The 24,966-nt window shown below is 37.7% G+C and overlaps 1 protein-coding gene across 12 annotated transcripts in view; it reads left to right on the plus strand.

Moving 5' to 3' along the window:
• Positions 1-24,966, plus strand: part of ADAM22 (ADAM metallopeptidase domain 22) — a 136,630-nt gene that overhangs the window by 70,051 nt on the left and 41,613 nt on the right. For 11 of the 12 annotated variants that reach the window (XM_074535587.1, XM_074535599.1, XM_074535607.1 and 8 more), the window contains 11 exons: positions 4,030-4,112; positions 7,658-7,721; positions 8,357-8,426; positions 13,477-13,547; positions 14,038-14,112; positions 16,109-16,180; positions 17,189-17,355; positions 19,269-19,353; positions 19,789-19,879; positions 21,710-21,761; positions 23,647-23,746. In XM_074535587.1, coding sequence (XP_074391688.1) covers positions 4,030-4,112; positions 7,658-7,721; positions 8,357-8,426; positions 13,477-13,547; positions 14,038-14,112; positions 16,109-16,180; positions 17,189-17,355; positions 19,269-19,353; positions 19,789-19,879; positions 21,710-21,761; positions 23,647-23,746 — 930 coding nt within the window. The remainder of the gene's footprint in view (positions 1-4,029; positions 4,113-7,657; positions 7,722-8,356; positions 8,427-13,476; positions 13,548-14,037; positions 14,113-16,108; positions 16,181-17,188; positions 17,356-19,268; positions 19,354-19,788; positions 19,880-21,709; positions 21,762-23,646; positions 23,747-24,966) is intronic. The other variant, XM_074535632.1, reaches the window with a different exon arrangement.

The following is a 24,966-nucleotide window of genomic DNA, read 5'->3' on the forward strand; positions in this document are numbered from 1 at the left end:
TAGCCCTAATTCAGGATTTTGCTAGAAATATCCGACTTAAGCATCAAGATGAAGGCTATCTTATGAATTGACAACTATAATAATGATTAACTTGTTTTAATTGACCCAGGGGTCATTCTGTTTGGTTTTTTTTTCTTTTTTTTTTTTTTTTTGTCAGGATTGTTAGGATTTTATTACATTTTTATCTCTCTAAATTAATAAACTTCTCGTTAAAAATCTCTGTTTTCTGTACTGCCCTCGGACATCACCAGTAGGTTGTCCCTCATGTTGAGAAGGTTCTTGCAGGAAGGATAACTTACTGATCCAAGGAAATGGACCACAGAGTGCTATGGGCATTGGCAGAAAATTTGCCTTGCAGGCAAATGGGTGTTGCAGGTTTGTGTCACAGCTGCTATCACCAGGCTGACCTTGTCTCATAGGAGATGACATTTAACCTGATTTTCTCCCAGGCTCTGGAGTGACCAGGTTCAATTTTAGAGCAGAAGTGGGTAAAGTGCTGCTCAGACCTATGGCTGGCCTATGTTGCAGAGCAGTCTGATTTCCTCTCGTCTTACACTGCACCATTCCCCAGTAGCTGGCAAAGGCCAGTGTGGAGGTTTGATTTGCTGAGATGGGCAATTATTGCTTTTGAGAGAACAGAGAGAGGCTCTGTTAGCTACAGGAAGCCAATAGCTCTTCACAAAAGACCCTTAATGTTCTGGACTGAACTGTAGTTGGTGCTAATTTCACCTCTTAAGGGAAGTCTTAATTATCATATGGGACCAGAATATTTTTAGGAAAAAAAAGACCTTTTTTTTTTTTTCAGCTTTTGTCTCTTTGCTGAAAATACCATTAGATAAGAGAGACAAACCCAGTCCTTCAGGGAGTATTTCCAAGAGCAGAGTAAAAGAAGATAGATATGATGATCATATTTAGTGTTTGGTGGTCTTAGGTCTCTCACATACTGTGATTTCTCCTCTAACACAGTGCATTTTATGTCACTACCTGCTATCAGACAGGTTTAGTAGATGTCAAACCCAGTACAATTTCAGCCTCAGCACTATAGTGAAGCAGCCACAGTAAACTTCTTGCCCAAAATTGCACATGCTTGAAAAAACCTGCCCTGTAGAGTGCCTTCATGTGTCCTGACTCTCAGTACAGAACCACAGAATCATAGACTCATTAAGGTTGGGAATTACTTCCAAGTTCTATAAGTCCAACCTTTGACCAAACACCACCATGCCAACCAAACCATGACACTGAGGGCCACATCCAGTGGTTTCCTGAACACTTCAATTCTCAGAATTTGTGGCTTTAAGTACCCATACAGGGGTCAAACCCAGAGCCTTGGTGTTATTAGCACCATGCTCTAACCACCTCAGATAATTGCATGCACCAAGTACTTGGAAAAAAGCTATCTTCATTTAAAGAAGTGAAAATAATTTTTTAGCCTAATTTTATTAACTAGCTTGCAGTGACTTATGCTATAATGATAAGAACATAAGTACATAAATAAAAAAATATCTCCTGGATGTTAGCATATAGAAAGGAATGTTTTGTAGTGATAAACTGATGCCTGAGACTGAGATCAGAGTTATGTTTCTATCTCCACCAGAATTACCATGAGCTGTAGTAGATCGTTTGAGTTTAACTGATTTGACTAAATAGAGTAGAATTTGTGTATCTCAATTGTATTTTTCCCAGACAAGAATTTAGAGTTGTTCTTGTTATACTTTTCTTTTCTAGATCTGTATGCATAATTTTTCCCATGGATTTATTACAGAATAAATTAATTTGGAGGTACTGTCATGGGACATTTATTTGGTTCTCATTTGAAAGATCAAAACACACTTTTGAGCCACAGTCTGGATTCTTAGTGTGAAAAAATGTTCCTCCTGGTTGAAAAGACATGGTTTTGCAAACTAATGGAGTCTGAGATTCTATTTCTGGTACATATTAACTACATTTTCTGAGAACAAACCAATTTGTGTAATTACTCTAAATTCCTTCCACAGCTAGAAGCTGTACAACTCCCTACTGATAGTCTTTTCAGTATTATTTCCATATCCATGCACTTATTTCAGTTATGTCTTTTACAGGAATACTACTTCAAGAATGCTCTTTAGAGAGTATGTTATTTCTCATAAGGTTTTAGATCATCCATATAGTTTGATTTTTAGCTTTGTTATTTGCTAACTGGAGTCTCTCTTTGTTTACTTCTTATTCATATATTCCAAAAGGACCTGAAAGCCTTGAGCAGTTCCATGATCCTGTAGTGGGGGACACCCTACTGACTGAAAGAAAGAAAATCCCAAGTCAAGAGAGCTTAAAGTAGCTAAGATATAGGAAGTAAATAGGTGTAGAAAAAGGGGATAAAATGGAGAAAATAAGCCAAGATTTCAGGAAAGACAAAGAAGGATATAGTCTCTCTGAAATCAAATTAACTTAGGATATTGGTGGCTAAAATATACATGAGTGCAAAGCAGAAATTGAAACAATCTCCTTTTCACTGATACTTGATCTGTGTCCCAAGTTCTGGATAGTCATAAGAAATGCTGTCCCAGGGGAGATGGGTCCTACACCTGCTGTCAGTCACTCCTAGGTGAGACAAGGAGTCGAACACGACCTGTGTGGCACCAGCTTCCCCTCAGACACCTGAGCAGAGGGGGGCCCATGGTGGGCAGCACGGTGGGCACTCTGCAGGTCAGTGTGGGGAAGGACTCCTCTGACCAGGCTGAGATCAAGGCTGTTTCCCTGTGAGCAGCTGTGCTCTAACAAACAGGCTCCTGTGCTCTCTTTAGGGGTGCACCTCAAACCAGAGGCACCCACGCATTGTAGCTGCTTTCAACAGTGGTTTCCACATCTTGTAGAAAACAGAACAGGGTCTCCTGATCTGAACTACCAATATAGCCTACATATTTTCTCACCTTTGGCCTGACCTTGATTAATTTTTTTTTTAGTATATGAAAAATAAAATCAAAAAGCATTTAATGTCAGATGCCTAAAATGACTGTGCTATGCATCATGTAAGTGACTACTGGCTTCTGAAACAGCTGTAATTGTAATGCCTTTCCCTCCCTCTGGTAAATGGACATAAATATTCACAGGGCTGGGTACATTAGGCTAGGTAGATTATTCATTTATTTGCTGGAAGAAGTATTTGCAAATAAATGCTATTAAAAAAGAAAAGGACTGAAAATCTCCTTCATAGTCCTTTAACCAATGTCAATGCATTACAGCATAGCTGAATTTGGTGAGACACTAATAGGTAGGGTATTCTGAAGAGTAGATGTCAGCGAGAATTTAAGGGATGTTTGAATTGTTTTTCTAATTTTCTAATATTGATATTGTGCAATACTGAATAAATTTATCTCATGTGTAGTAGGGCTTATCAGTGAAAGCCCTATTACAGTGAAACCAGGGGGGATTTTTTTGAGTAGAGTCAGCTGGATTTTATTAGAGAGGTATACATCTTATTTGCAGAAGAAGAGAGGCAAACATTAATTTTCATTGTATTCCTTTACTACTTAGTTACTCTTGGAGGTTCCATTAGCTTTGGAGCACTAGTGACTAGTTCTGCTTTGGTCTTTTTTTCCAATCAAGCATTATTATTATTTTGTTAGCATACCTTTCTACTTAGAAGAAGGAAATTGCCTCACCCTCAGAGCAGAGTTCATCCTGTCTGATGTAGTCATGTGCAGAGCAGATGTGGAGTCTAAGCCCCCTACTTCCAGCTCTTTTCCTAGTCAGTGAAGAAGGATGAGCACTTCTGGAGTAATTTGTCTCTGAAATCCACCTCAGGATATCAGGGGTTTCACACTGAAATTGTGAAATACACCATTTGGTGTACAGGGTCAAGATGGTGGTGTTTGTCTAAGTACCAAACCAAGTCTCGAAGAAGATGGGATGAACTCCTACATGAGTGATAGTCAGTTCTTGGTGCCATGTCAATGGCTTGGGGAAGTGTTTATGGAAAAGCAGTGTTTGACAGGATGAAGTGTGATGCTGTGGAATGTCCCATGGATTTACAATCTCAATTTCCAATTTCAGGGAGGAGAACATTGCTATTATCAGGGAAAAATTCGAGGAAATTCTGTATCATTTGTTGCCTTGTCAACATGCCATGGATTACAGTAAGTCTGCTGTTTTGTTTTTACAGATTTTTGTTTATCACTCTTTTAAGCCAAATCAAGTTATTTATAGTAAAATAATGCATGAATATAGTAAAATAAGTGCTGTCTATTTTCCTACTACTTTGTCACCAATATTAAGTAATCAAAAATCTTCAGAATTTACTTTTTTTTTTCTAAATTCAGGACTAATGGCAGTGGCAAGGTATTGTTTTAAGATAATTATTATGGAGATGGCAGAGTAGAAGTAGCTGAAAACATCCTATTCTACAAAAATAAAAACAATGCCAATGAATTATTTGGAAATTGTGTTCCTTTCTTGTTGCTATAATGATGTGTACTTTATTTCTTTTCTAGTATCTTTACAAAGGAAATGTCACTTTAGAATTCATCTTGCATTATCCATTCTTGTTAACAGAATTTCTGGCCTTAAGCTGTGTGTATGGGGTAATACCTTGCATATAGTAAAATCTTGAAAAATCTGGAAGAAAATGTATGAGGGTGCAAAAATTTTTCTTTGAAGTACATAATTTTACTTATAAATAAATCCTTTGTCAAGTGTAGGTCACATGAGGATGTGTATGGATTGTACAGCTTTTGGACCTGTCTACTTTTGGCACTATTGAATGATGCTAGTCAGGTTTTCAGATCAACCTAGTGCCTGTCACACCTGGGAATTACAGGATCTCAGCACTACTATTACTGACATCAGCTTGAAAAGGCATGGCACCAAGTGAGCCTGTGTGGAGTTCACCTGAGCCTTAACTTTTTCTGTGGAAGCAGGGTTTAGCTGATGGAAATCTTCTTCAGCCAATTGTCTATCTGCAATTATTCTGTATTTCTGGTGTCAGTCATATAAGTACTTTTATTTGAGTAGTGTCTTTCATAGTTGTACATTCTTTGTTAGAAAGGGGAGAATGCCTGCAGAAGACTTGCCATCCTTACACTTGTCTGATTTACAGCTGTGCAGCTCAAGAAACTTGAGCCCAGTTTGAAGCATGGACAGTGAGCCTAAAAATAGTATCTTCCTAATGCATCCTGAGGCACTGCCTGGCTTCCATTAACAGGGATCCATTAGGTCTTGGCCCCTGCTAACTCCTAGGAGAAAAAGCAGGAATAAAGGAGAGCCTGCATATGTCTTTTCCTGCCCTCTTTCTGTGACTTTATGCTTAAAACTGACTGTTCTGCCGCTCTGTGTTCTTCCATGGCCTGATATCCAAATTGGTCCCTTCTAAGTTACATGATAGATGATGCATTTTTTTCATTGTATAATTCAGCTCTCTCTTGAAAGATATCTGTGTCTCCTGTCTCCACCCCACCTCCATTTTTCCCCCGGATATAATAAAGTTTGAGCTGAGTTCTTTGACACAAGCTTACTCTAATCAGGCTGCTATTTCAAACATCCAGTACGAGAAAGTAATGTTTCCTGAGCTGTATTAAACTCACATTCTCTGCCACTGCATGTCCATCATTGCAACTAGCTCCTACACAGCTGATTTTAAATGATAAATAATTACTAGAAACTCACACTGGCAATCAGAGCTCCTTAGCTTCAGCCCCACTTTGGAATATTTTGCTGGAATAAGGGTAGCTGGGCAGAGTTGTCTTCTGCAAGGTCTGGGCAGGAGCTTTGCTTTCATGAATTTTAGGAGGCACACAAGACAAAACAGATGCCTTTAAGAGAATAACAAGCTTCATATTTCTAAAGGTCATGCCAGTCTCCTCTTTTGCATGTTAGTACCTCTAGATCTCAGCCAGTAACATCAGAATTATTCATACAGGTGAAAAAATGTTGGTGTTTTAAAATCATAAGTTATGAGTTCTTTTAGTAATGTCTGCTTTGCATCCTTCCTTTTATGAATTAAATCGATCACATCCGGCTGACGGAACACCTGAAATTATGGATGTCTTCTTAATCACTTGGCTAATGACAAAAGTATCTCTGCCACCTTAACTTCGAGCAAGCCGTTTTGCTTGGATTTTTGTTTTGTTTGTTTTCCGGGGATACTCGGTAACCCCGGTTTCCTGTGAGTTAGCCCGAGCAAGGCTGAGTGCCGAGCGGGGTGTGAGTGCGCTGCGCTGAGCGCGGCTCGCAGAGCGGGCACGGCCGGAACCGTGCTGCCGCCTGGTGGCGAACGCAGAAACTGCGGTCCCTGCTGTGAGTGCCGCTGTCACGGCGACGAACGCGATTGTCTGAAGAACACACATCATCGAAATGCAGGCTTTTGAAATGTTTTGCTTTCTCTGTAACACACCCATGAGCGTGTGGTTTATTCAGAGCGCACTAGGTCTATGGTAGCTGGTGGGAAAAGAGCCATGATGCTTTGAGTGGGCAGGTGTGTAGGTCAGCTGTGACTATTATTCTTGTCACTGCTCAGTGACTTGGTCAGAGGTCGGTGCTGCTGGGAGCAGCAGTCTCACGAGAACCTCTTTGCTGACAGTGCTTCAACTTACAGACCCTGCTTAACTAAAGTTGCAGCTAGAGGGAAGGAAATTTTGACTGATAAAAAGCTACAGGATCTTCCCCAATCTCATCTTATCTCCAAGCAAAGAAACTCCAGCAGATGCTAGAATATTTTGCTTAAATTGTATAGACAGTATTTATTTCTAAAGAATAGGCATGTGTAATTTGACAGGTGAAGCAACTTTACATTGTAGTTATGCTCATACTTGATATATGTGATACAGTCAGTAACCCAGGTTACTTCTGTGAATGTCAATTTTGCGGATAAAAAAAGCTGCATAAGAAAAAAGAAAAGGATTTGCTCTTGTTGCTTGTAATTCCTGTTTGTTTTGGATTTTTTAACAGTAACGTAAGTAAATAAATGATCTCACTTTCATGCTGTTGTTGTGTGCTATATGCCAAATTTGAATTTACAGCTCATATTTTAGGGCCAAGCTTAAACACTTTAGGAGTGACCCTTTGAAAGGGACATGCTGATACAGCCTAATCCCAACCATGTGTGTATGCCACTGAAGTAAAGGAAAAGTTACTTAAAAGTATTCTGGTTTGGTTGAAGATCAGAATGTATAAGAAATAACTTTTGTTTTTCTGCTCTTACAGACTAGTATTTGTATCAACATTCTCTTTAAATGATATGCTAAGGAAAGAGTTAATAAAAAAACCTATTAAAACCTAAGGATAATTCAATTCAATTAAATACCATTTTTATTTGGGGAAAGATATGCATATGCTCCAAATATGTGTTCCTAAAAACAGGTCCCTTATTTATCTGTTGCAGATAAATATCTCCTGCATTGGTGTGGGGGCTTTGAACTGGATTTTCAGTTGGTTAAATTAGTCCATTTTGTGTTTATGAGTGTTGTAGAAGAAAGAAGAGTCTGCTCACCACAGGGGAAAATCTTTCTTTCTAAAATGAATAAACAAAAAGATTGATCCAGAATTGCATTCAGTTCCTGAAACCATTTTAAACTCTTTCTTCCCCAAATATTAAAATTTTTAAAGTATATTAACTTTAAGAAGTTACTTCCATGTTGCACTAGTGTTTCTTTATTAAATCTGTATTTATATTTCCTGCTCTTGACAGTGGGATGTTCTATGATGGAAATCATACTTACCTTATTGAACCAGATGAAAACTACACTTCAGATGTAAGTAGAACTTACAGTACTCCTGCTGTGTTTTTTTGAGTAGTCATCCATGGGTGCAGGGTAGGCATAAGGCCGTGGGACCAAAGGGTCATCCCCTCATTCCCAGTTCATCTACCTCAAATGTGAGACTCCATCTTCACAGACAAAGGCAGACCTGCAGAAATTAGACATTAGTGATGTGTCTGTATGTGTGCGCTCTGTAGCTCTTGGCAGCAGAGCACTGCAGCACTAGGGGAGGGTCCCTTGGAGCCTGTGAGTGCCCAGTGCCTTCCCTGGCACTTGCTGCTCTGGGTTTATTATATCACTCTCCCCCTGGTTCTTCCTTGACTCCAGTTCAGCAGCTCCTGGGGCTTTTCATTGTCTCTCCCTGAGCAGCTCTGGGAGCCCAATTTAGGCCTGGTTCTGTGTCCTCAGCCTCTGTGTTTGAGGTACTCAGATATAAAAGGCGATTAAATATGGCATTAGCAATCACATTGCAGCTGGGAAAAGAAGAATGTAGAGTAATGGTGCTTTGCAACTTGCATGTTCTCTGGGGTATGCGTTGGGTAACAAGAACCTCTGGAATTGTCTGTTTAATTCTCATGGGATGGATTAATTTTTCCTGATGTAATATGGACAATTATTTACTATTTCAGGATGACTTCCATTTCCACTCTGTTTACAAATCCAAGTTGTTTGAATTTCCTTCAGTTGATCTGCCATCTGGTATGATTTTTTAGTATTCATGACTTACTGAGTGTTTTATTCTAAGGCCAAATTTGTTGATTATATTTGATAGATCATCTTCTGAGAGTATAATGTTTTGTTATATATACAGGTTCTTTTACTCAAATAAATTTAAAAAAACCACACTGAAAAAACTCCCATTTTGAAACAGTGAAAGCACAGGAAAAGAATCTGAAGTGATGAAAAAATCCTGAATCTAATGAATGAAATCTCTCCTAGACCTTCACATTGTGATATGTGTTTTTCTTAACAGGTCATGTGGTCTGTGGGCTGAATTATGTGCTGGTAGCTCTAGAGAGGAAAGGGCTGAGGTAGCCTAGAGGTGATGAAAATTAACACCACCTTGATAGTGGTTGATAACTCTTCATGGGTTTTTCTGGCTTTGGTGAGCATAAGCCTGGGAGACAAGAAATTGCCCAATGTCATTTCTGCTCAGTGGCTCTGATCTCCAGTCCCATCAGCATCTTTCACAGTGCTGACTATGATGGGGGCTGTGCATTTCAGTGCAGATGAATTTAGAGGCAGAAGTGGTTTCAAGTGCTTGTAATGATGAATGCCCATATTGTGTGTAGAGGGAGAAAGATTTTCTAAAAGAAATGGGTTTTCATCTGAGAGGTTGGCTTGTTAATTGAAGCTGAAATTGCAGTATTTGTGACATATCCCCATTCTGTCAAGGATTTGTTACAGATGTGTTTTCCTGCCCTACAACGCATATCCTAGATAAACTGTCCTTTGTAGACACTGACATTTTGGTAGAAACCACTTCCAGTCTGACTTTTTCAGGAGAGTTACAGATGTTTGGTTATCTTGTTACAAGCCATTTGTCCTATGGCAGCATTTGGATCTGATATCTTGAGGTGCTGAGTGCTGCATGCAGGCGGGTCCATCCCTGGAGCACAGTTTGTGCAGGTTTGCCAGTTGTTAAGCAAAGCAGAATCATTCAGGGAGCTAATGAGAAAAGAAGGAAAAAAAAAGGAACTTGCTACAATCTGGTTGCCTTAATTTCAGTTCTGAAAAGGAATTTGAATCCAAACAAAGCCACTGTCCCAGCTTGGTGGCTCCTATCCTGGAATGATGAATGCCCAGGCAAGGCAGAAGCAATGTTGGGATGGAGGGACATGAGCACAAAAAGCTCATGACTTTTGTGCAAGGCAGTGACTTCTGTGTCACAAAACTTCCTGTGTACCTGCACCTTACACACGTACCGTGCTTGCTCCCGGTGCTTGCAGAGATGATAGTGCAATGAGAGCAATTTATTGAACATAAGGCTGAATAATAGAGTGCATCATTTATCACATTTTCTTGACTCAAAGATTGGAAATAATGCAGCCAATGCTGAGCTTAAAATAAATCTTCTATCTCAGGTTGTTAAACTAAGACACTGCTAGTGTTGGTTTATCTATAAGCTGTTTTATGATTTCCTAATAGTGAATTTTATGTTTTCAAGATTATGGAATAAAATTGTTTTCTGCTTTTAAAATTATGAAAAGCGATTAATTGCAAGTAAATGCCCCAGTTTCACCTCCACCAGAGCTTTTTGATTTTCAAAAAACTGTCAAACTAGGGCTTCATGGTCTTGTTTTGTTTATTTGCTTTCCCACAAAAATCCAGACATGCTTGTACAGTTTTGATTTTATTACAGATAACAAATAAATAGTTGCTGGTTTTGCTGTACAAAGCCCAGCACATGACATAATGGAACATGTTGCCATCTAGATTGAATTTGCATCGCAGGATTGTAGAAAAGGTTAAAAAAGAAATTCAGTTGCAGACTGGTAGTCTTCTCAGTTATGCAAGTATTTGTAATGTGGATGAGAGGTACAGGTGCTAATCTTCCATCACTTTATGTTTAGGGTCTCACGTCTGGAGAAATAAACTCTAATTCATAGTCTACTCTCCCACATGCTCATACTTGTTTTTGTAAAATTGTTTGAAAAGATGCTTCTGATGGTTGTAGTAAAAGTTACAGTACATTTATAATATTATATCCTCATTAGGAAACCTACAATTTTTCCTTGTCTGTGATTATTCAATTTATTTCTGCCTGTAAGTCATCCTCCGTGCACAGTCACAGCTCCAGAGGATGAGAGCTCCATCAGTATCTCTGCTTCTTCCCTGCCAGTCTGGAGAGGTCAGACTGCTGTCTTGACTTGACTTTTTTTTCTTTAATTAACATTCACAGTTAATTGCTACTAGTGTTGTTGTGAATGATTTTTGAAAGCACTACAACAAAATTGTTATTAGCAATAGAAAGCACTGTGCTGGCATATATCATCATAGCTGCTCTCATAATTTATCAATTTGACTGGCCTAAGGAGATTTTTCCTGAAGTCAAGATTTTTCTCTTATCTTTAGAAATGCGTGTAAGGTGAGATTTCCACTCAGCATTTCCACTGCATTAGGAATGAGCTGGATAGATCACCAGCTTCAATAATGGTGTTAGAAAGGGAAAAAAATTCAAGTGGTAGGGATTACTCAGTATCAGCAATAGTAAAAGCACACACTATTCTATCCAGTTAAATAGCAATGTACTTTATACATTCTTTTGCTCCCTGGGTATTAAGAAAAACCCCACAAGCTGTTGCAGAAAAGAATTTATCTTACTGTACTTTGCAATGGTCTGAGGAATAATGAGAATTTTAAATAAGGAAGCTTGGGCAGATGACTTGGCACACTTAGAGCATTATTTGACCTTATATTTACCAGACTGTTTTTTCTCACAACCTCTGTTGAGATCTATAATGCTCTGGCATCATTTTAGATAACAATATGTTATCAAAGGTGCTGTTTTTCAAATAATACATAGCATATGTCCTTTTCTTTTGGGATCACATGAAAAAATATGTAGATACAGCACTTAGGAAGATGATTTAGTGGGACTTGGCAGTATTAAATTTATGGTTGGGCTTGATTTTAGCAATCTTTTTCCAATCAAGATGATCCTATGATTTTGTGAATCTCCATTACATTTTTTTTGTGGCAATATATTCCCATCAAAATATCTGCTAGTATCTCTCAACTATCAACATTCCCTGTGATTTTGCTGGTTGTGTTCTTTTGCCTGAGGGTCTTTGGCTGGAAATGCAACCTGTGTGCATTTATCCATCTTGTGAGTTATAAGGCAGCGTTAGTGTGTGTTAATGGTAATGGCTGCATCATTTCCCTTAGAGATGACTGACTTCCGATTGTGAGTGAGTAAGCACTGGTAAAGTTATCTGAGAATCTATATATATACTGTAAATTATTATTTTATTGATTGGAAAGTGTTATTTTTGCCAGTTTCATTAACCATGTTATAAAATCAAAAATGACAGCTTGACATCCAGTTGTGTGGCACTAGAACAGTCTAAACTAATTAACATACATAAAGCATAATCAAAAACATTGTAAAAAGGTTTCCAAGATCTAGTTTCTCATCATTGAAAGCTCAAGAGTCCGCAGATCTTTAACCGATAAATAAGAAGCTTGGGTGTGATTGAATTTATCCTTGGTCTTTTTTCTAAAGAATGTCCTCAAGTGCATTGGTGTAACTATGAAAACATTTTTAAGCAAAGAGCCTGTGATTGTCTAGATTGCTCTGTGAAAAGGTATCTGCAAACCTCACATACCAAAATGACACCATAGTCCCTCATTTACCCAAAACAATACCACTTAGTCATGCTTTGTTTTCCTGGTTTGCCTTATTAGTAATTTGCCACTTTTGGTTAAAATTATCCCTTAGGCCTGGCAATATCTTGTCAGATGGGCAGCTCAGCTTTGTGGTTTAAGATTTTGCTGATATGGCAGCCCTGTCAAATTCCTATCAACATGTTTTTAATCCTATTTTTGAACCTCATGCAGAAATTGTACAATTAATGTACAGCAGGAAGTGAAGCTGTGAGAAACTTGCCTGTCTCACCAGCAAAACTGAACTGCTCAGGAATTTGTAAAACAAGCCAAAGTTGTGTACAAAGATACGTGAACTGGAAGTCTCTTAATTTACACAGCTCCATCAATCCTACAGCACTATAGGAGTGTCCTGTAAACACTATAGGACTATTTACTTCTCTGCAGGACTGGTAAAATCACTGAAAAACTGAAAGAAGTTTTCAGTTCCTTGAAAATGAAAGCATGTCCAAAGCTACAGAAAGCACAAAAGAGGGAAAGCAGTGAAAGGAGAGACATTATTACAAACTAAGAAACTGCAAACATTGAATTTGCATGAACCAAAAAGATCTTCTTGGGGTTATGCAAATAGGAAACACATTTATACAAGATAAGGAAAGAGCTGTATTTTATATAGAGAAAATAGAGGCAGGGACTATAAATCTAAATTTAAAGATGGAAAATTACTTCTTGGACATTTGAAAGGGTAAGAACAAGTGTTATCTTCTGCTTAGTTTATGATGTGTCCTTTTCCATGAGGGGCTAGTAATAGATTTGGTGAAAAGGATTTGGCAAAAGAATAAACTACTTGATGCTTATGATTAGAGATTTAAGAAGTTAAGGACACAGAGGGATTAGCAGGGAGGAATATTGTGTTGGCAAGTGAGCATTGCCAAAATCTTGTAAGGTTTGTCCCAACTCTGACATATTTTGCTTTGTGAATATAATTGTCTTAAAGCATTAATTCTGCCTTCCATGCTCTTCTTATTAATTTAGATAGCTATTGCAAGAGCTCTGTGAATGTCTGCTGAATTCCTGAAAATGTGATTCGCTCCATGGAAGCACTATGCTAATAATATTTCATGCCCAGTATTGGTGAAGTTTTGGCATAGAACATCTGTTATGCTTTCTGAAGCGTGACACCCACAGATCATCTGTTTCAACAGAGCCAGATTATCACTAGTAGAGTTTTTAATAAGAGCCCTGTTACTGGGAAGCATCTGTAGTCTTGCCTCCCTTCTAGCTGGAAACTTGAAAAAATGAGTTGTTGCTGCATCTGAAGTGCTGAAGAATGCCATACTACTGTCATGTTGCATCAGGGTCACTAATTGCTGGGCTATATTTTTGTAAATATTCCATGTATTTGTCTGTGTTTTCTGCTTAGAATTCTGGCAGACGAATAGTACATCACAGAATTTTGTTGTAAGGCCAAGACACAAAAGAAGGAAAAGGCAGGTATGTGCCAATATGCTTGTTTATAAGGAACGTGCCGTCAAGTTTGTTTCATGTCTGCTGAGTTAATTTGTCCAGATGGAGTCCTGCTGCTCCTGCTGGTTTGGCATGAGATCTCTATATCAATACAGCTAATACAAAAAGAGCTATCTAATGTAAGCTAAACATTGATGGGTTCTCTTGGACATTACTTCCCTGAAGAGTTAGGAAATTTTTAAATACTGCTATATGGCAAATGAAAAGGTAGGTAAAATAATTTTGCTCATTTTCAGTATAGTTTTATCAGAAACTCCTTTAATAAAACCTATATATTTTGTAACATTTTGCAATAGTGATAAGTAGCTATTTCATCTCACTTTATTTTGTTTCAAAATAAATATTCTAAACGGAGACTTCATTCCCTGTTTATTAAAGTAGGGAAGCCATTAAGTGCAGATGTCTGTTGCCAGTTACATTCTGTATTATTAGACTCTAAGTTACAATCTCTCCATAGGTTCGTCAGATTCCACGTAAAGTTGAAGAGGAAACAAAATATATTGAGTTGATGATTGTAAATGATCATCTAATGGTAAGACTGACACATTTCAATATCTTACAATTAGCATCAAATTGTCTTAATGTATCCAGAGTGCATAACAATAAAGAACACTATAAGGCTGGAATAAATTCATTATGTCCTTAATAGAAGAAATTATGGTTTCATTAACCATTGATGAAGTTGGTTTTGAATTTTTGCAAGTTAATTTCACCAAGAATGCAACTAGAACTGAGGATCAGAAAGAAGGGTCAGAAATTAAAAAATGTCAGTGTGACTTAAGCTGATTTTCTTTCTGACTTTCCTGAGCATTTCTCTTAGTTACAGGCACTCAGCAATCCATAGCGCAGTTATTTCAATTGTGCAGCAGCTGGTGAGAATGGGGAGATTAACAGTGACTAGATTTTTTTTTCATATGTCCCAATCAATGTAGAGAAAATGATTTTGTTAAACTTTTATACTTTCTCTGGGAGAATACAGGGGGGTTTTTAATGTAGTGGAAGACACATAATAACAGTGTATTGAAGAAAAGCCAGACTCATTCAAGTGAGAAAAACCACAGATTTATGTCAATGAAGATGATTTATTAAGCATTTAATGAAGGAAATATCAAAGGAAATGGCAAATTCTTCATCACTTGCAGTTTTCAAAGGTAGCTTCAAAGACAATGGATTTCCTCTTGATGTAACTGGATAAAGTTCAGCCTGGCACTGCTCATCCAACTCGTGACATTAGATGTTTTTATGGTCCCTTATGGCCTTAAAATCAAAATATTTCTATAGATCTTGTCTACTTCTTCTGTAATGTGCAGCAATTCTCTCATGCAATACCTGAATTAGCAAAAATAGACGTGAGAGCGTACAAGCCTGGAAAAAGTGTGCCTTTGTCCTTAGACAGTGTACTCCTCCACCAGCTCAGTTTGGGGAACACAGGAATAAATTCTTGGATTAAAATTAATCATTTTGGATGAAAATTCCTTAAATCAATGTAACTGTGCTTTTCTTCAAGGACAATGTTTCCTAATTTTGTCTAATCACAGCTACTGCAAGAGTCAGTCCAGTTAGGAGTTTATTCTCTGAGGTGAGAGCCAGTGATCAAAGAAGCCAAATAATTTCCTCCTGTGAGAAGGAAATATCATTTGCTGTGGGCTTAACTTCCTTGTTTTTGGTGGTTTCCCCCCCATTTCTGCTTGAAAGGATGCCCATCCTATGCCCTAGCTGTGGAAAACTTCTTGCCCACTAAAATATCCTAACTTCCAGAAAATATTCACAATTTTCATTCCAAAATCAAGCATCATGGGGCACAAGGGGGCAAAACATTTCTGAAAATCTTGTATACTTTCTCCTAAATTCTTCTGAGATACCTGTGACTTTCATGCCCATGATGCTCATTCATAACTGTTTGGTTTTTTTCTGCAAATAGGAGTACCTGGACAGCTGTTTTTAGTGCCATTTTTATAACACTGCCTTACAAATTTCAGTAAAGGTCTGAAATTGGAGTCTGATCACTGAAGTGGTTTGAACCAGTTACTATGGCTGTATAGAGTGTGCAACTATACAAGAGGAAAACCAGAAAACACCTTAAGAGAGAAAACTGCAACAAAAGGGAGTCTGATAGATTAAAACACAGATGCAGGCACTTCTGGGATAACATACCTTAAGGAGTCTCAGCTATGGAAATTTTTGTTGCTAATTTCTGCAATGGCATTTGTGATTAATTTTAAAATGGGCAACAATAATGATAATGAAGAGAGTAACAGAATGTTACTGTTCTTATATCATTTTCCAGTAAAGATTCTAGGATACTTTCTAAAGAAGAAATTACACAACAGCTGTTGTAAAGTATATCAGTAATGTGCATTTCTGAGCAATTTTTTACTATTGGTTATGAACATTACACTCAGCACAAGAGACAAAACCTTGTGCAAGGGCTTTATTATTGATATAATTGCTTTTTACTTCATGGTGGTTTGGAAATGGACCTTGTTTTTCTGAATCTGAACCTGTTACTGTCTGTGCTTTTTTCACAGTGTAAAAAGCACCGCTTGTCAGTCGGCCATACCAACAGCTATGCTAAATCAGTTGTGAACATGGCTGATCTGGTAAGTATCACTCAGCTATATGTTCTTTTACGTGTGAGATGAGTATAAGATTCTCCTGATGATAGATGCAGGAGTTTTCAATTCATGGTGTAACAATAATAATGTATGTGAAGATTGCAAATTTTCATCTAGAACCACAATCATTCGCCTCTAGGGGCTTTGTCTAACATAAAGCATCAGAGAGATTTTATTTTGTGGCTTTAAACATTTAAGTATCCTGCTGGATTGATCCCTTGAGTCTGAGTTGTAAAGAGCACCTTAGATATGACAATTTCTAGTGCAGGTTCCCAGTTTTGACAAATTTGAACCCAAAAGACAATCTGAAATTCTAATGCACTAAAATTTCTCCAGAAGAAGTGCGCTTGAATAAATAAGTTAGAATAGGGACCTACAGGTGAACTATGTGGATTATCTTTATATGATAAATCAGACAAGCTGCTGGCTCTTGCACCTCACCACAGCAAAGTATTAGAAAAAGAAAAGTATTCCCAGAAGAAGAAAATGCTTGAAAGTATTTGGTGTGGAGTGTTAATGCAGCATTGAAAGGATGTCCCTTTTTGTGTGATTCAGCCAGCAGGGGTTGAAATACTCTGTTATATACATATATAACAGAGAAAAATTATGGCTTTATAGATCATTATTCTGCATAAGAGGGCCCTTGTGTGTCATGGGATGAGCTGGCTGTTATAAAAGACCCATTACATTCAAATCTTTGAACTATTTCAAATGTACTAATTTTTCAAAAATCACATTTTTCTTGTATGTAGCTCTGCCTGTGTAGGTTAAGAGAAGCCTAAGAGAATGGATTTAAAAATTAAGCCAAAAATGTTGATTTTACCTGATTTATATGTTTGTTGATTTTGAGGGAAATAAAATCACCTACAAGAATGAAAAATGTCCTAGAATAAGGTAAATATTTAGTTATGTAAAAATGCAAGCTGTTAAAAAAAGGGGTAAACCTCATCTTTGTTCTATTTGACATATTTGTTCATTCTGTTAATGTACTAGATATATAAAGAACAACTTAACACCAGGATAGTATTGGTTGCCATGGAAACCTGGGCTACTGATAACAAGTTCACCATATCTGAAAACCCCTTGGTGACTCTACGTGAGTTTATGAAATATAGGAGGGATTTTATCAGAGAGAAAAGTGACGCAGTTCACCTTTTTTCGTACGTAACCTTGTGTGATGTTATATTACTGGGGTTTTTTCTTTCCTTGGGGGTTGCTTCTCACAAATGGCTGATGCATCTCCTTCCTGTTGTGTGTGTAATCCACAATAGTTCAGAAACTAAAGTTTCAGATGGGGAGGTGGGAGAAAAATTAATTCACAAACTGCCTGCCAGTGCAACCAGAGGCTTGACTCTTATTTTAGTTTTAACATACTAAGCCTGAGCTGCATGCGCTGTAATGCTTTGTTGTTCTGTGCAACCACCTACTCTGCAAGTGCAGCTTTCTGAAGAGTCATGCATGGTTCCACCTCAGAGGTTGACTTCTTCAGCAGTAGAGCACGGATTATTTAAAGCAGAACATTGGTTTTGGAACCAATGAGGTTTTCTGCTGAAGTGCATTATGGCCTGTTTTACTTTGTTGAATGACCTGCATGCTGCAGGATTACTGAAGTGTTTCAGATCCTCAAAACAGTTTGTTCTCCCAAGACATTTGAGCTATAAGAATACTAAACTGAGAAGAATGTTATTTTCTCAAAGTATCTTAATTGTTTTGAAAATAAGATTGATATAATAAAATATATGTACAAAAATACAGGAGAGATATGTGGCTGAGATTTTTGATCTACACACGCATGCCAGATGAATATTTCTGTTGGAGTCCTCTTTTCTCTCTGCTGACTGTTTTAGGAGCCTTTAAGAATAAACTTAACCTAAACACCTCGCTTCACATGACTTCAGTAGGGTTCCAGGATTCCCAAGCCTGGTATCCACCCTCAGAGTTTTTGCATGTACCTAATTACTGCCACTTATTTCTGCCTTGAAGAAAGCTAGTAAGATCTGCAAAACGGTGCTTGCAGATTTTGGTTTCTCTGTGTCTCAGATCTTCATCTCTTAAATGGGAATGAGGTTTTCTCATATCCTTTTTGTAATTTCTCTGGTGACATTGTAAAGTCTTTGAGGGGGAAGTCTGGTTCTTGTGAACGTGTGTGTATTGACTAGGACAAAAGACAGCCTGATTTGGCCTGTGGTTGGGACTCTGGATACCACTGTAATGCTAATTCCAGTGCTGTCCATAGCACCACCACCAGTGGTTATTGTGGTATTGCATTCACAGATTGTTTAGAAACAGCAGTTTCTGCAATTGTGTCTGTGAGTGAAACACAGCTAAGCTGGGAGGTGGGGGTAGCTGTGTGATGGTACAGTGATTACAAATGAGCTTCCACAGTTAGCCCACTGTGACCCTTCTTGATAGTTTTCTCCTCTCACCTGAGAGAAACAATTTGCCGGATGATCAGTACTCTCAGGTGGAGCAGAGTAAATTTTGCCTCCAGTAACTGGCAGTCATTCTTGCTGATGTGGTCAGCACCACAGAGGGGATTAGATTTAGGCTCGGAGTGTATCAGCTCCTTGGATGATGTTGGCTGTAGTTCCAGGGAGTTTTCACCTACCTCTGCATCTTCTGCTAATACCTCTCCCCTTGAGTTTTACCACATCAGACTGCCCAATCAGAGACATGTCATTTCACTAGTCCCGTGCATTGGGGCATGGTGGCCTCTCCTGAACTCTGCCTGAAGCACGTGCCAGCAAAAAGTACTCACTGCAGAAGAATGCCAAGGAACAAGAGGCTGGGCAGATCCAGGTGGTTTGGCAAAATAGTCCTCTTCTTCCTGTATTAGGTATTCTGAAAAGGAGGAGGGAAGATGGTAGAAGTTTTCTGGAGATAACCTGTCATGTGAGGTTTGTGAGTGGTTATCTGTTTTTCCCATTAGTTTTTGCATAATTTGCAGTGTAGTGGTGCCATCCAGCATTTGCAAATGCCATTTGGAAATCACAAGGGGGATACTGGAATAGGCAGGTGCAGAACTCCTGGACTGAGCAGGGTAAACTTCTTTTTCTTTTTGTTTTTGCCAAAGGGGGAGTCGGTTTCAGAGCAGTAGAAGTGGTGTAGCCCACACTGGTGGAATCTGCTCCTTGCTTAAAGGCGGAGGTGTGAATGAGGTACGTGGACATACTGGTATGAACAAAAACTGGTGGAAATTTATCTGCCGGGAATTTATTAGTGCAGACATGTTCCTCAAAATATTTTGCTTTTTTTGCTGATGTAGACTCTTACTGCAGCTCTATAGAAGGGACACTTCAATGAAGAGTGATGAGTGAATAAAGTCAATACACTTCAAATACACTTTTAAGCAAATTCTGCAATATTCTGTCATTCACATTTCTAGCCAAAGTGCCAAGAAAGAAACAGACTTTCTCTTACTTAGCTTGTCTATAAGCCAGTGTTTAATTTTCATCTAGCTACTCTGCAGTAAGAATTCTAACACTGTGCATCTGATTTTGCATTTTTTTGCCTTGATATGAAAAAAGCTTCACTTGAATCAGAGATACCTCTGTGTTACTAATTACTTTCCCCACCTTGCTTGTTTCTTTCAGTTTGGAAAGCCGGACTTAATGGCAGTTACCCTGGCGCAGACCTTGGCCCAAAATATTGGCATTTTCTCAGACAGAAGAAAACTTCTAAGTGGTAATTTTATTTGCTTTTTCACTCCGTCTCAAGAGAAAAATCTTAAAAACTGGAGGATCTTATCAGTGTCTTTCTGATACATACTTTTTCCTTCCATTTCTCACAATATTGAAATATTTTTATTTCTTGCAGTAACATGAGAAGGGTCTGACATACTAACTTTTCTTTACTTGAATGCTCTAGTATACCCCTGCTTGTAATTCCTGATAGTGTCAGGAATTTCATCCCATTTCATCCAAAATAGACCATAAAGGTGCCTGCCACTCCCATTCATTTCAGGGAGACTGGTGTCCCACCCACAGACCAAATGGCTGCCATCTTATGACACAAGGGTGGGAATATACATTATTAGATCAGGGTATAATGAGGAGCCTCCTCTGTACTGTTATATAGAACAGTTCAAACAATTCAACTTATTATCTGTTTTCCTTGGTTGATTTCCTCTTACAGAATACCCAAATCCCCTGTTTCTCCTGTAGATTACCCAAATATCCAGTATTTGCTACCCTACTGCTACCATTTCTCTGCTGTAACCTTGGTATTCAGCTCCTTAGTTATCCCTGCTTAACTGCAATGCTTTGATCTCCACCATTGTGCCCACAACAAGCAGTTTGCCTTCCTGCTTCCATGTTATATGAAGTTCCAGCCTGATATGATTAAAATAAAAATACAGTTATGAAACACTTTAGATAATTAACTGGAGTGTGGACTTACTGGATTGGGTGTGCTTATGTGGCCTATATTTAAAAATATAAATTACTCTATTGATTAGTGGATTTTTTTTTCAGGCATTATAAAGACAATATATAATGCAGAGAGACAGCTGCATTTAAAGGGGTTTTGTGCAAATTATGCAATACCATTTTAAAAAAATACTCAGAAATGTAGACCTGATGCTCTATCCTACAGGCATGTTCAGTATTCATTTTTCAGCCACATATTTTTTAGTGGAGGTAGGGGCAGGATAAAAGTGAAAATTATAATAGTGGTGACTGCCTTTCTTTATGACTGAGAAGGGCAGGACACTGTTTTGGTAGGGAGAGAGGAGAATGCATTTGATAGAGCTTTGTTTCTTCTCTAATTGTACTTTTCAATTGGAAGCAATAATGATGTTCATGTGTACAGTAAAAGAAATTATGGAACGTGCAAGTGGAAAACATTTCTACTGAGATTAAAGCAAGACACAGCATTGAGAGAGGAGGATTGAGACCAGAGCAAAGTGATCCCAGCTGGCAGGGCAGAAGGGAGTTTCATGGGGAAGGGAGGCAGGCAGGGAAGGGAGGGAGAGCAGAGGAAGAAGCTGATAGTTCCTGCTGTACTACCTTGTGTTTTTCATTGATCTTTCCATGCTTTTTTTTGGTCTGAAATATTTTTTGGGATTTTCCAAGGAAAGATTTTCAAAATCACATTGCCATAGTCAAAGAAGAGAACTAAAAATAAAAAATTAGAAAAGTAAAATCATTCTTTTTTATTAATTCTGAAAATTTTGGAAATGAGTATCATCACACAGGAGATGAGAAAGCTGACTCATGATTTGCAAGTGCAGAGGGCTAACACTGCAGTTTCCTTTCAGAGAAGGAAAGAAAATCAGGACATATTTTCAAAGCTCAGGATTGCACAGAATCATGTAGAGTTTTAAAAACAATTTGGCAAGGTGCACTGATACACTTAAACTAAGGTGTGCAATAAACCAGCAAATTATTCTTTCCAACTTGTCTGGAAATATGAAATGGAATTGAGTACAGTGAGCTTTTTATGATAAGAATTGAATTACTTTGGACTCACAAGACTCAAGATGTAACTTTTTATTTTATCTTTTGTTTTTGTCAGGTGAATGTAAGTGTGAGGACATGTGGTCTGGATGCATAATGGGAGATATGGGGTAAGACATTTCGCTGGAGAAAAGTCATGTTTTTCATACAGTGACATAGAGGAAAGGTGTGAAAAGTCTTCTCTTTTGTGGTTCATCAGAATATTTTTGATGACTCAATTTTCAGAAAGTAAAGTATTAAGTACATCCCATACAGAGACACCTTCAAAGAAATGTGGGAATAAGTGAGTTAATGAGAAGGGCATGTGAGAGTTTTTGGTGAATGCTGATTTAACTTGGAAAGCACAAGGCTCAACAGCCAAGTCAGGTCATTGCAGAGAAGCAGAAGCAGGCATAGCTTATTTTCTCATGCAAGATTGCTATTGAGTTGTGGAAACAATGACATACCCTAATTCTTGAAATCCTGTAATCAAATTTCTGAGGCATGCCTCATTTTCAGTGTTTTGTTTGAATCTTTAGTCTATCATTTTTTATTGCACAGTTTGTGTGATATTGTTAGAAAAACTGCCCCCATTGGAGGCTGAGTATGTTCATACCCATGTGTAGTGTCACTGGGGAGATTTGAGCATAATGACTGATGAATCAGCAAATTTTTGATGCTTTCTGAAGTATATTCAGACACTAACACTTTTTATTACAGGTCTGTCTTTTATCATGCATATGAATTGCATTTTAGTCTAGTTTTAGATATTAATTACATTGTATTCTAGTTTGAGATATAGATAGGGCTCAGATTTTAATTCCAAATGGATCCACAAATTTTCACAATAGTTTTGTGGTCAGAAAAATTTTGAGCAAAGAAGTATGTCTCATTCAAGCCTCTTTAAAAGTGTGAATGTGTGCCCTTTTCACCTTAGAATACCTGAAAACACATCTGGTATGATTTTTCTGATTTTTGGGAAGCTAAAAGTCCAGTCTGAGAGGTGTTTTTGATTCTTATAAAAGTTATAGATTCCCATGTTAGGACCTTTAAATTCTTTATCTGAAATTCAAACCTTTCACATAATTTGGTACCTGAAAAAGCCTTGTATTTACCTAGCTTATTGCTGAACTTCAGTGAAATCTACAGCCTCTGTAGTGTTTAGACTAAATTAATGAGCATTACAGATGGAAAAAGCCAATTATGTTCTGGAAAGTATCTCTCCCAGCAGTGCAGGATAGCACTTTGGCTAATATTTTTATATCCAGTGGTGAGCTGATAGAAGAGGAAAGCCCTTGAGACTCCAAAATCTCCTTGAAGCATAAGTACTTTCATGACTATGGACCTGAATATAAAGATCACTGCAGTTGCCTTGGGAAAAGTCATTTCCCTGTGAAAAGGATCCATGCAAAAATTCTGTGCATCACATTGTTTTTAGGTGGGGCACAGGGCCTTGGGGACACTCTGTACTCAATTGAAATTTACTGAGTGGGACACATGACACAGAGGGAAGCTGAAGTGTTAGGTGGTGTTTGCTAGAAGCATGTTTAAAATGGCATAACTCTATTATATAAAAAATTCTGTGAGCCAGGGGAACCATTTCCTCCTAGAGAGAAACCAAACTATAAGCTGTCTTTTACTCCTGCACTTTGTATGGGAGGAAATAAATGTATTTCTGAGATCAGACCTGTTAGTGGAACAAGTCACGCTTGTGTGAACTACATGCTGGAATCAGATTTGTGCTGTTTGACACCTAAAAACTTAGTGAAATATTCTAGACTTCTCACATTCCATGAGCGTTGTGTTATTGTTGAAATTTCCTTATTATTTACTGGAAGGATTTTCAAATAGAAAGAAATAGAATAGTCAGATAGAAACAGATAGTCACTCTGATTCTGAACAGCATTTTTTTCATTCTTTTTCTGAAGTATAACATTATATTTCTTCTGTTTCAAAAAAAGAAATTACAGTGTAAAAATCACCAGAGAAAGTAATCCTTCTACCTTATTTTGTTAGGTACTATCTTCCAAGCAAATTCTCCGAGTGTGATATTGAAGAGTATCATGAATTTTTAAACAATGGAGGTGGAGCCTGCCTTTTCAATAAACCAACCAAAGTAAGCATTACGTGAATGTTTAATATTATTTCTATTCTATTGCTAATTTTGATGAAATCAAGAGGAATGAAAACTATAATGTTGGAAAAAAACCCTTTAGTTTTGATAGTTCTGGTTCTCTCTATTCTGGTAACATATGGGTGTAAGTAGATTATTTTAGTTCACAGTAGTTTAGAAATTACTTTTAAATAAATTTCTAATAAAGTGGTTTCATGTCCAGTAGAGTATCAACAGCCTCTGATCAAGAATTATCCCTCACACAATTTATTCTGAATATTGTGAATACAATACAATTTTGTATTTACAACAGGTCTGCAATGCAGGATTTGCAGCAGTGTTCCAGTATATTACTGCTCCATTTACTGAAGCAGGTGTTAAAATGTAAAGCAAGCAGGATAATTATTTTGACTCTTTTCTATATATAATTAATGTTAACCTGTATTTAATGGCTGTCTTTCAACAAGCAAAGGAAAAGAGGTTAAGGCAGAAAGACAGTCCAGTGTGGAAAAAAGACTTATCTGGTAACTGAAGTGGTCACAGATGTAAAAGAGAAGAAAGTTCAATTCAGAAATGATACATGCTCCTTCTCGTGAACGTGAGAAAAACTACATCTGCTGACAACCACAGAATTTCCATAAAACTTAAAGAAAGAAAAACATCAAATCTGGACAAGCTGAGCCTGCTTATCTCTTAAAGTTTCTTTTGATGAAAGAGTATATTATTAAAAGTGGAGAGAAAACACTGTAATTCATTAATAAGATATAAAATTTCTTATTTAAAATGTACCTGAGTTTTAGAAGTTTGCTTTTTTCCATCCCATTAAAGGTGGAGAAATACTGGTGGATGTATTTACTTGCTGAGTGTATTGTTTATATAGTGTAATGTGTCTTACTTGGTTTTATTTTAGTGATTGTATTCATTTACACATCTGTCAGTTGGAAAAAACCCCAATTACTCTCCTTTCAATTTAGTTTGGCAGCGCTTTAGGTTTGGTTTTTTGTTTTTGGATGGCATGCAGAAATGTGAGTTAGATGTGGAGCCAGAGTGATTTAGCTCCTTTTATGCATTGTGGTTTGAGTTGGTTTAAAGGTTTTGTCAATGGATGTCTGTCTAATTAACATTGCTGTCAAAGATGTGTTTCCTAGCAAGGGTGGTTAGACACAAACTTGTTTTTGTTTTTCAAGTGTTATGAGATAAAGGAAAGCTAATGTGTCAAGGTG

The sequence above is a fragment of the Zonotrichia albicollis genome, chromosome 1, assembly GCF_047830755.1.
Source record: "Zonotrichia albicollis isolate bZonAlb1 chromosome 1, bZonAlb1.hap1, whole genome shotgun sequence".
NCBI lineage: Eukaryota > Metazoa > Chordata > Aves > Passeriformes > Passerellidae > Zonotrichia > Zonotrichia albicollis.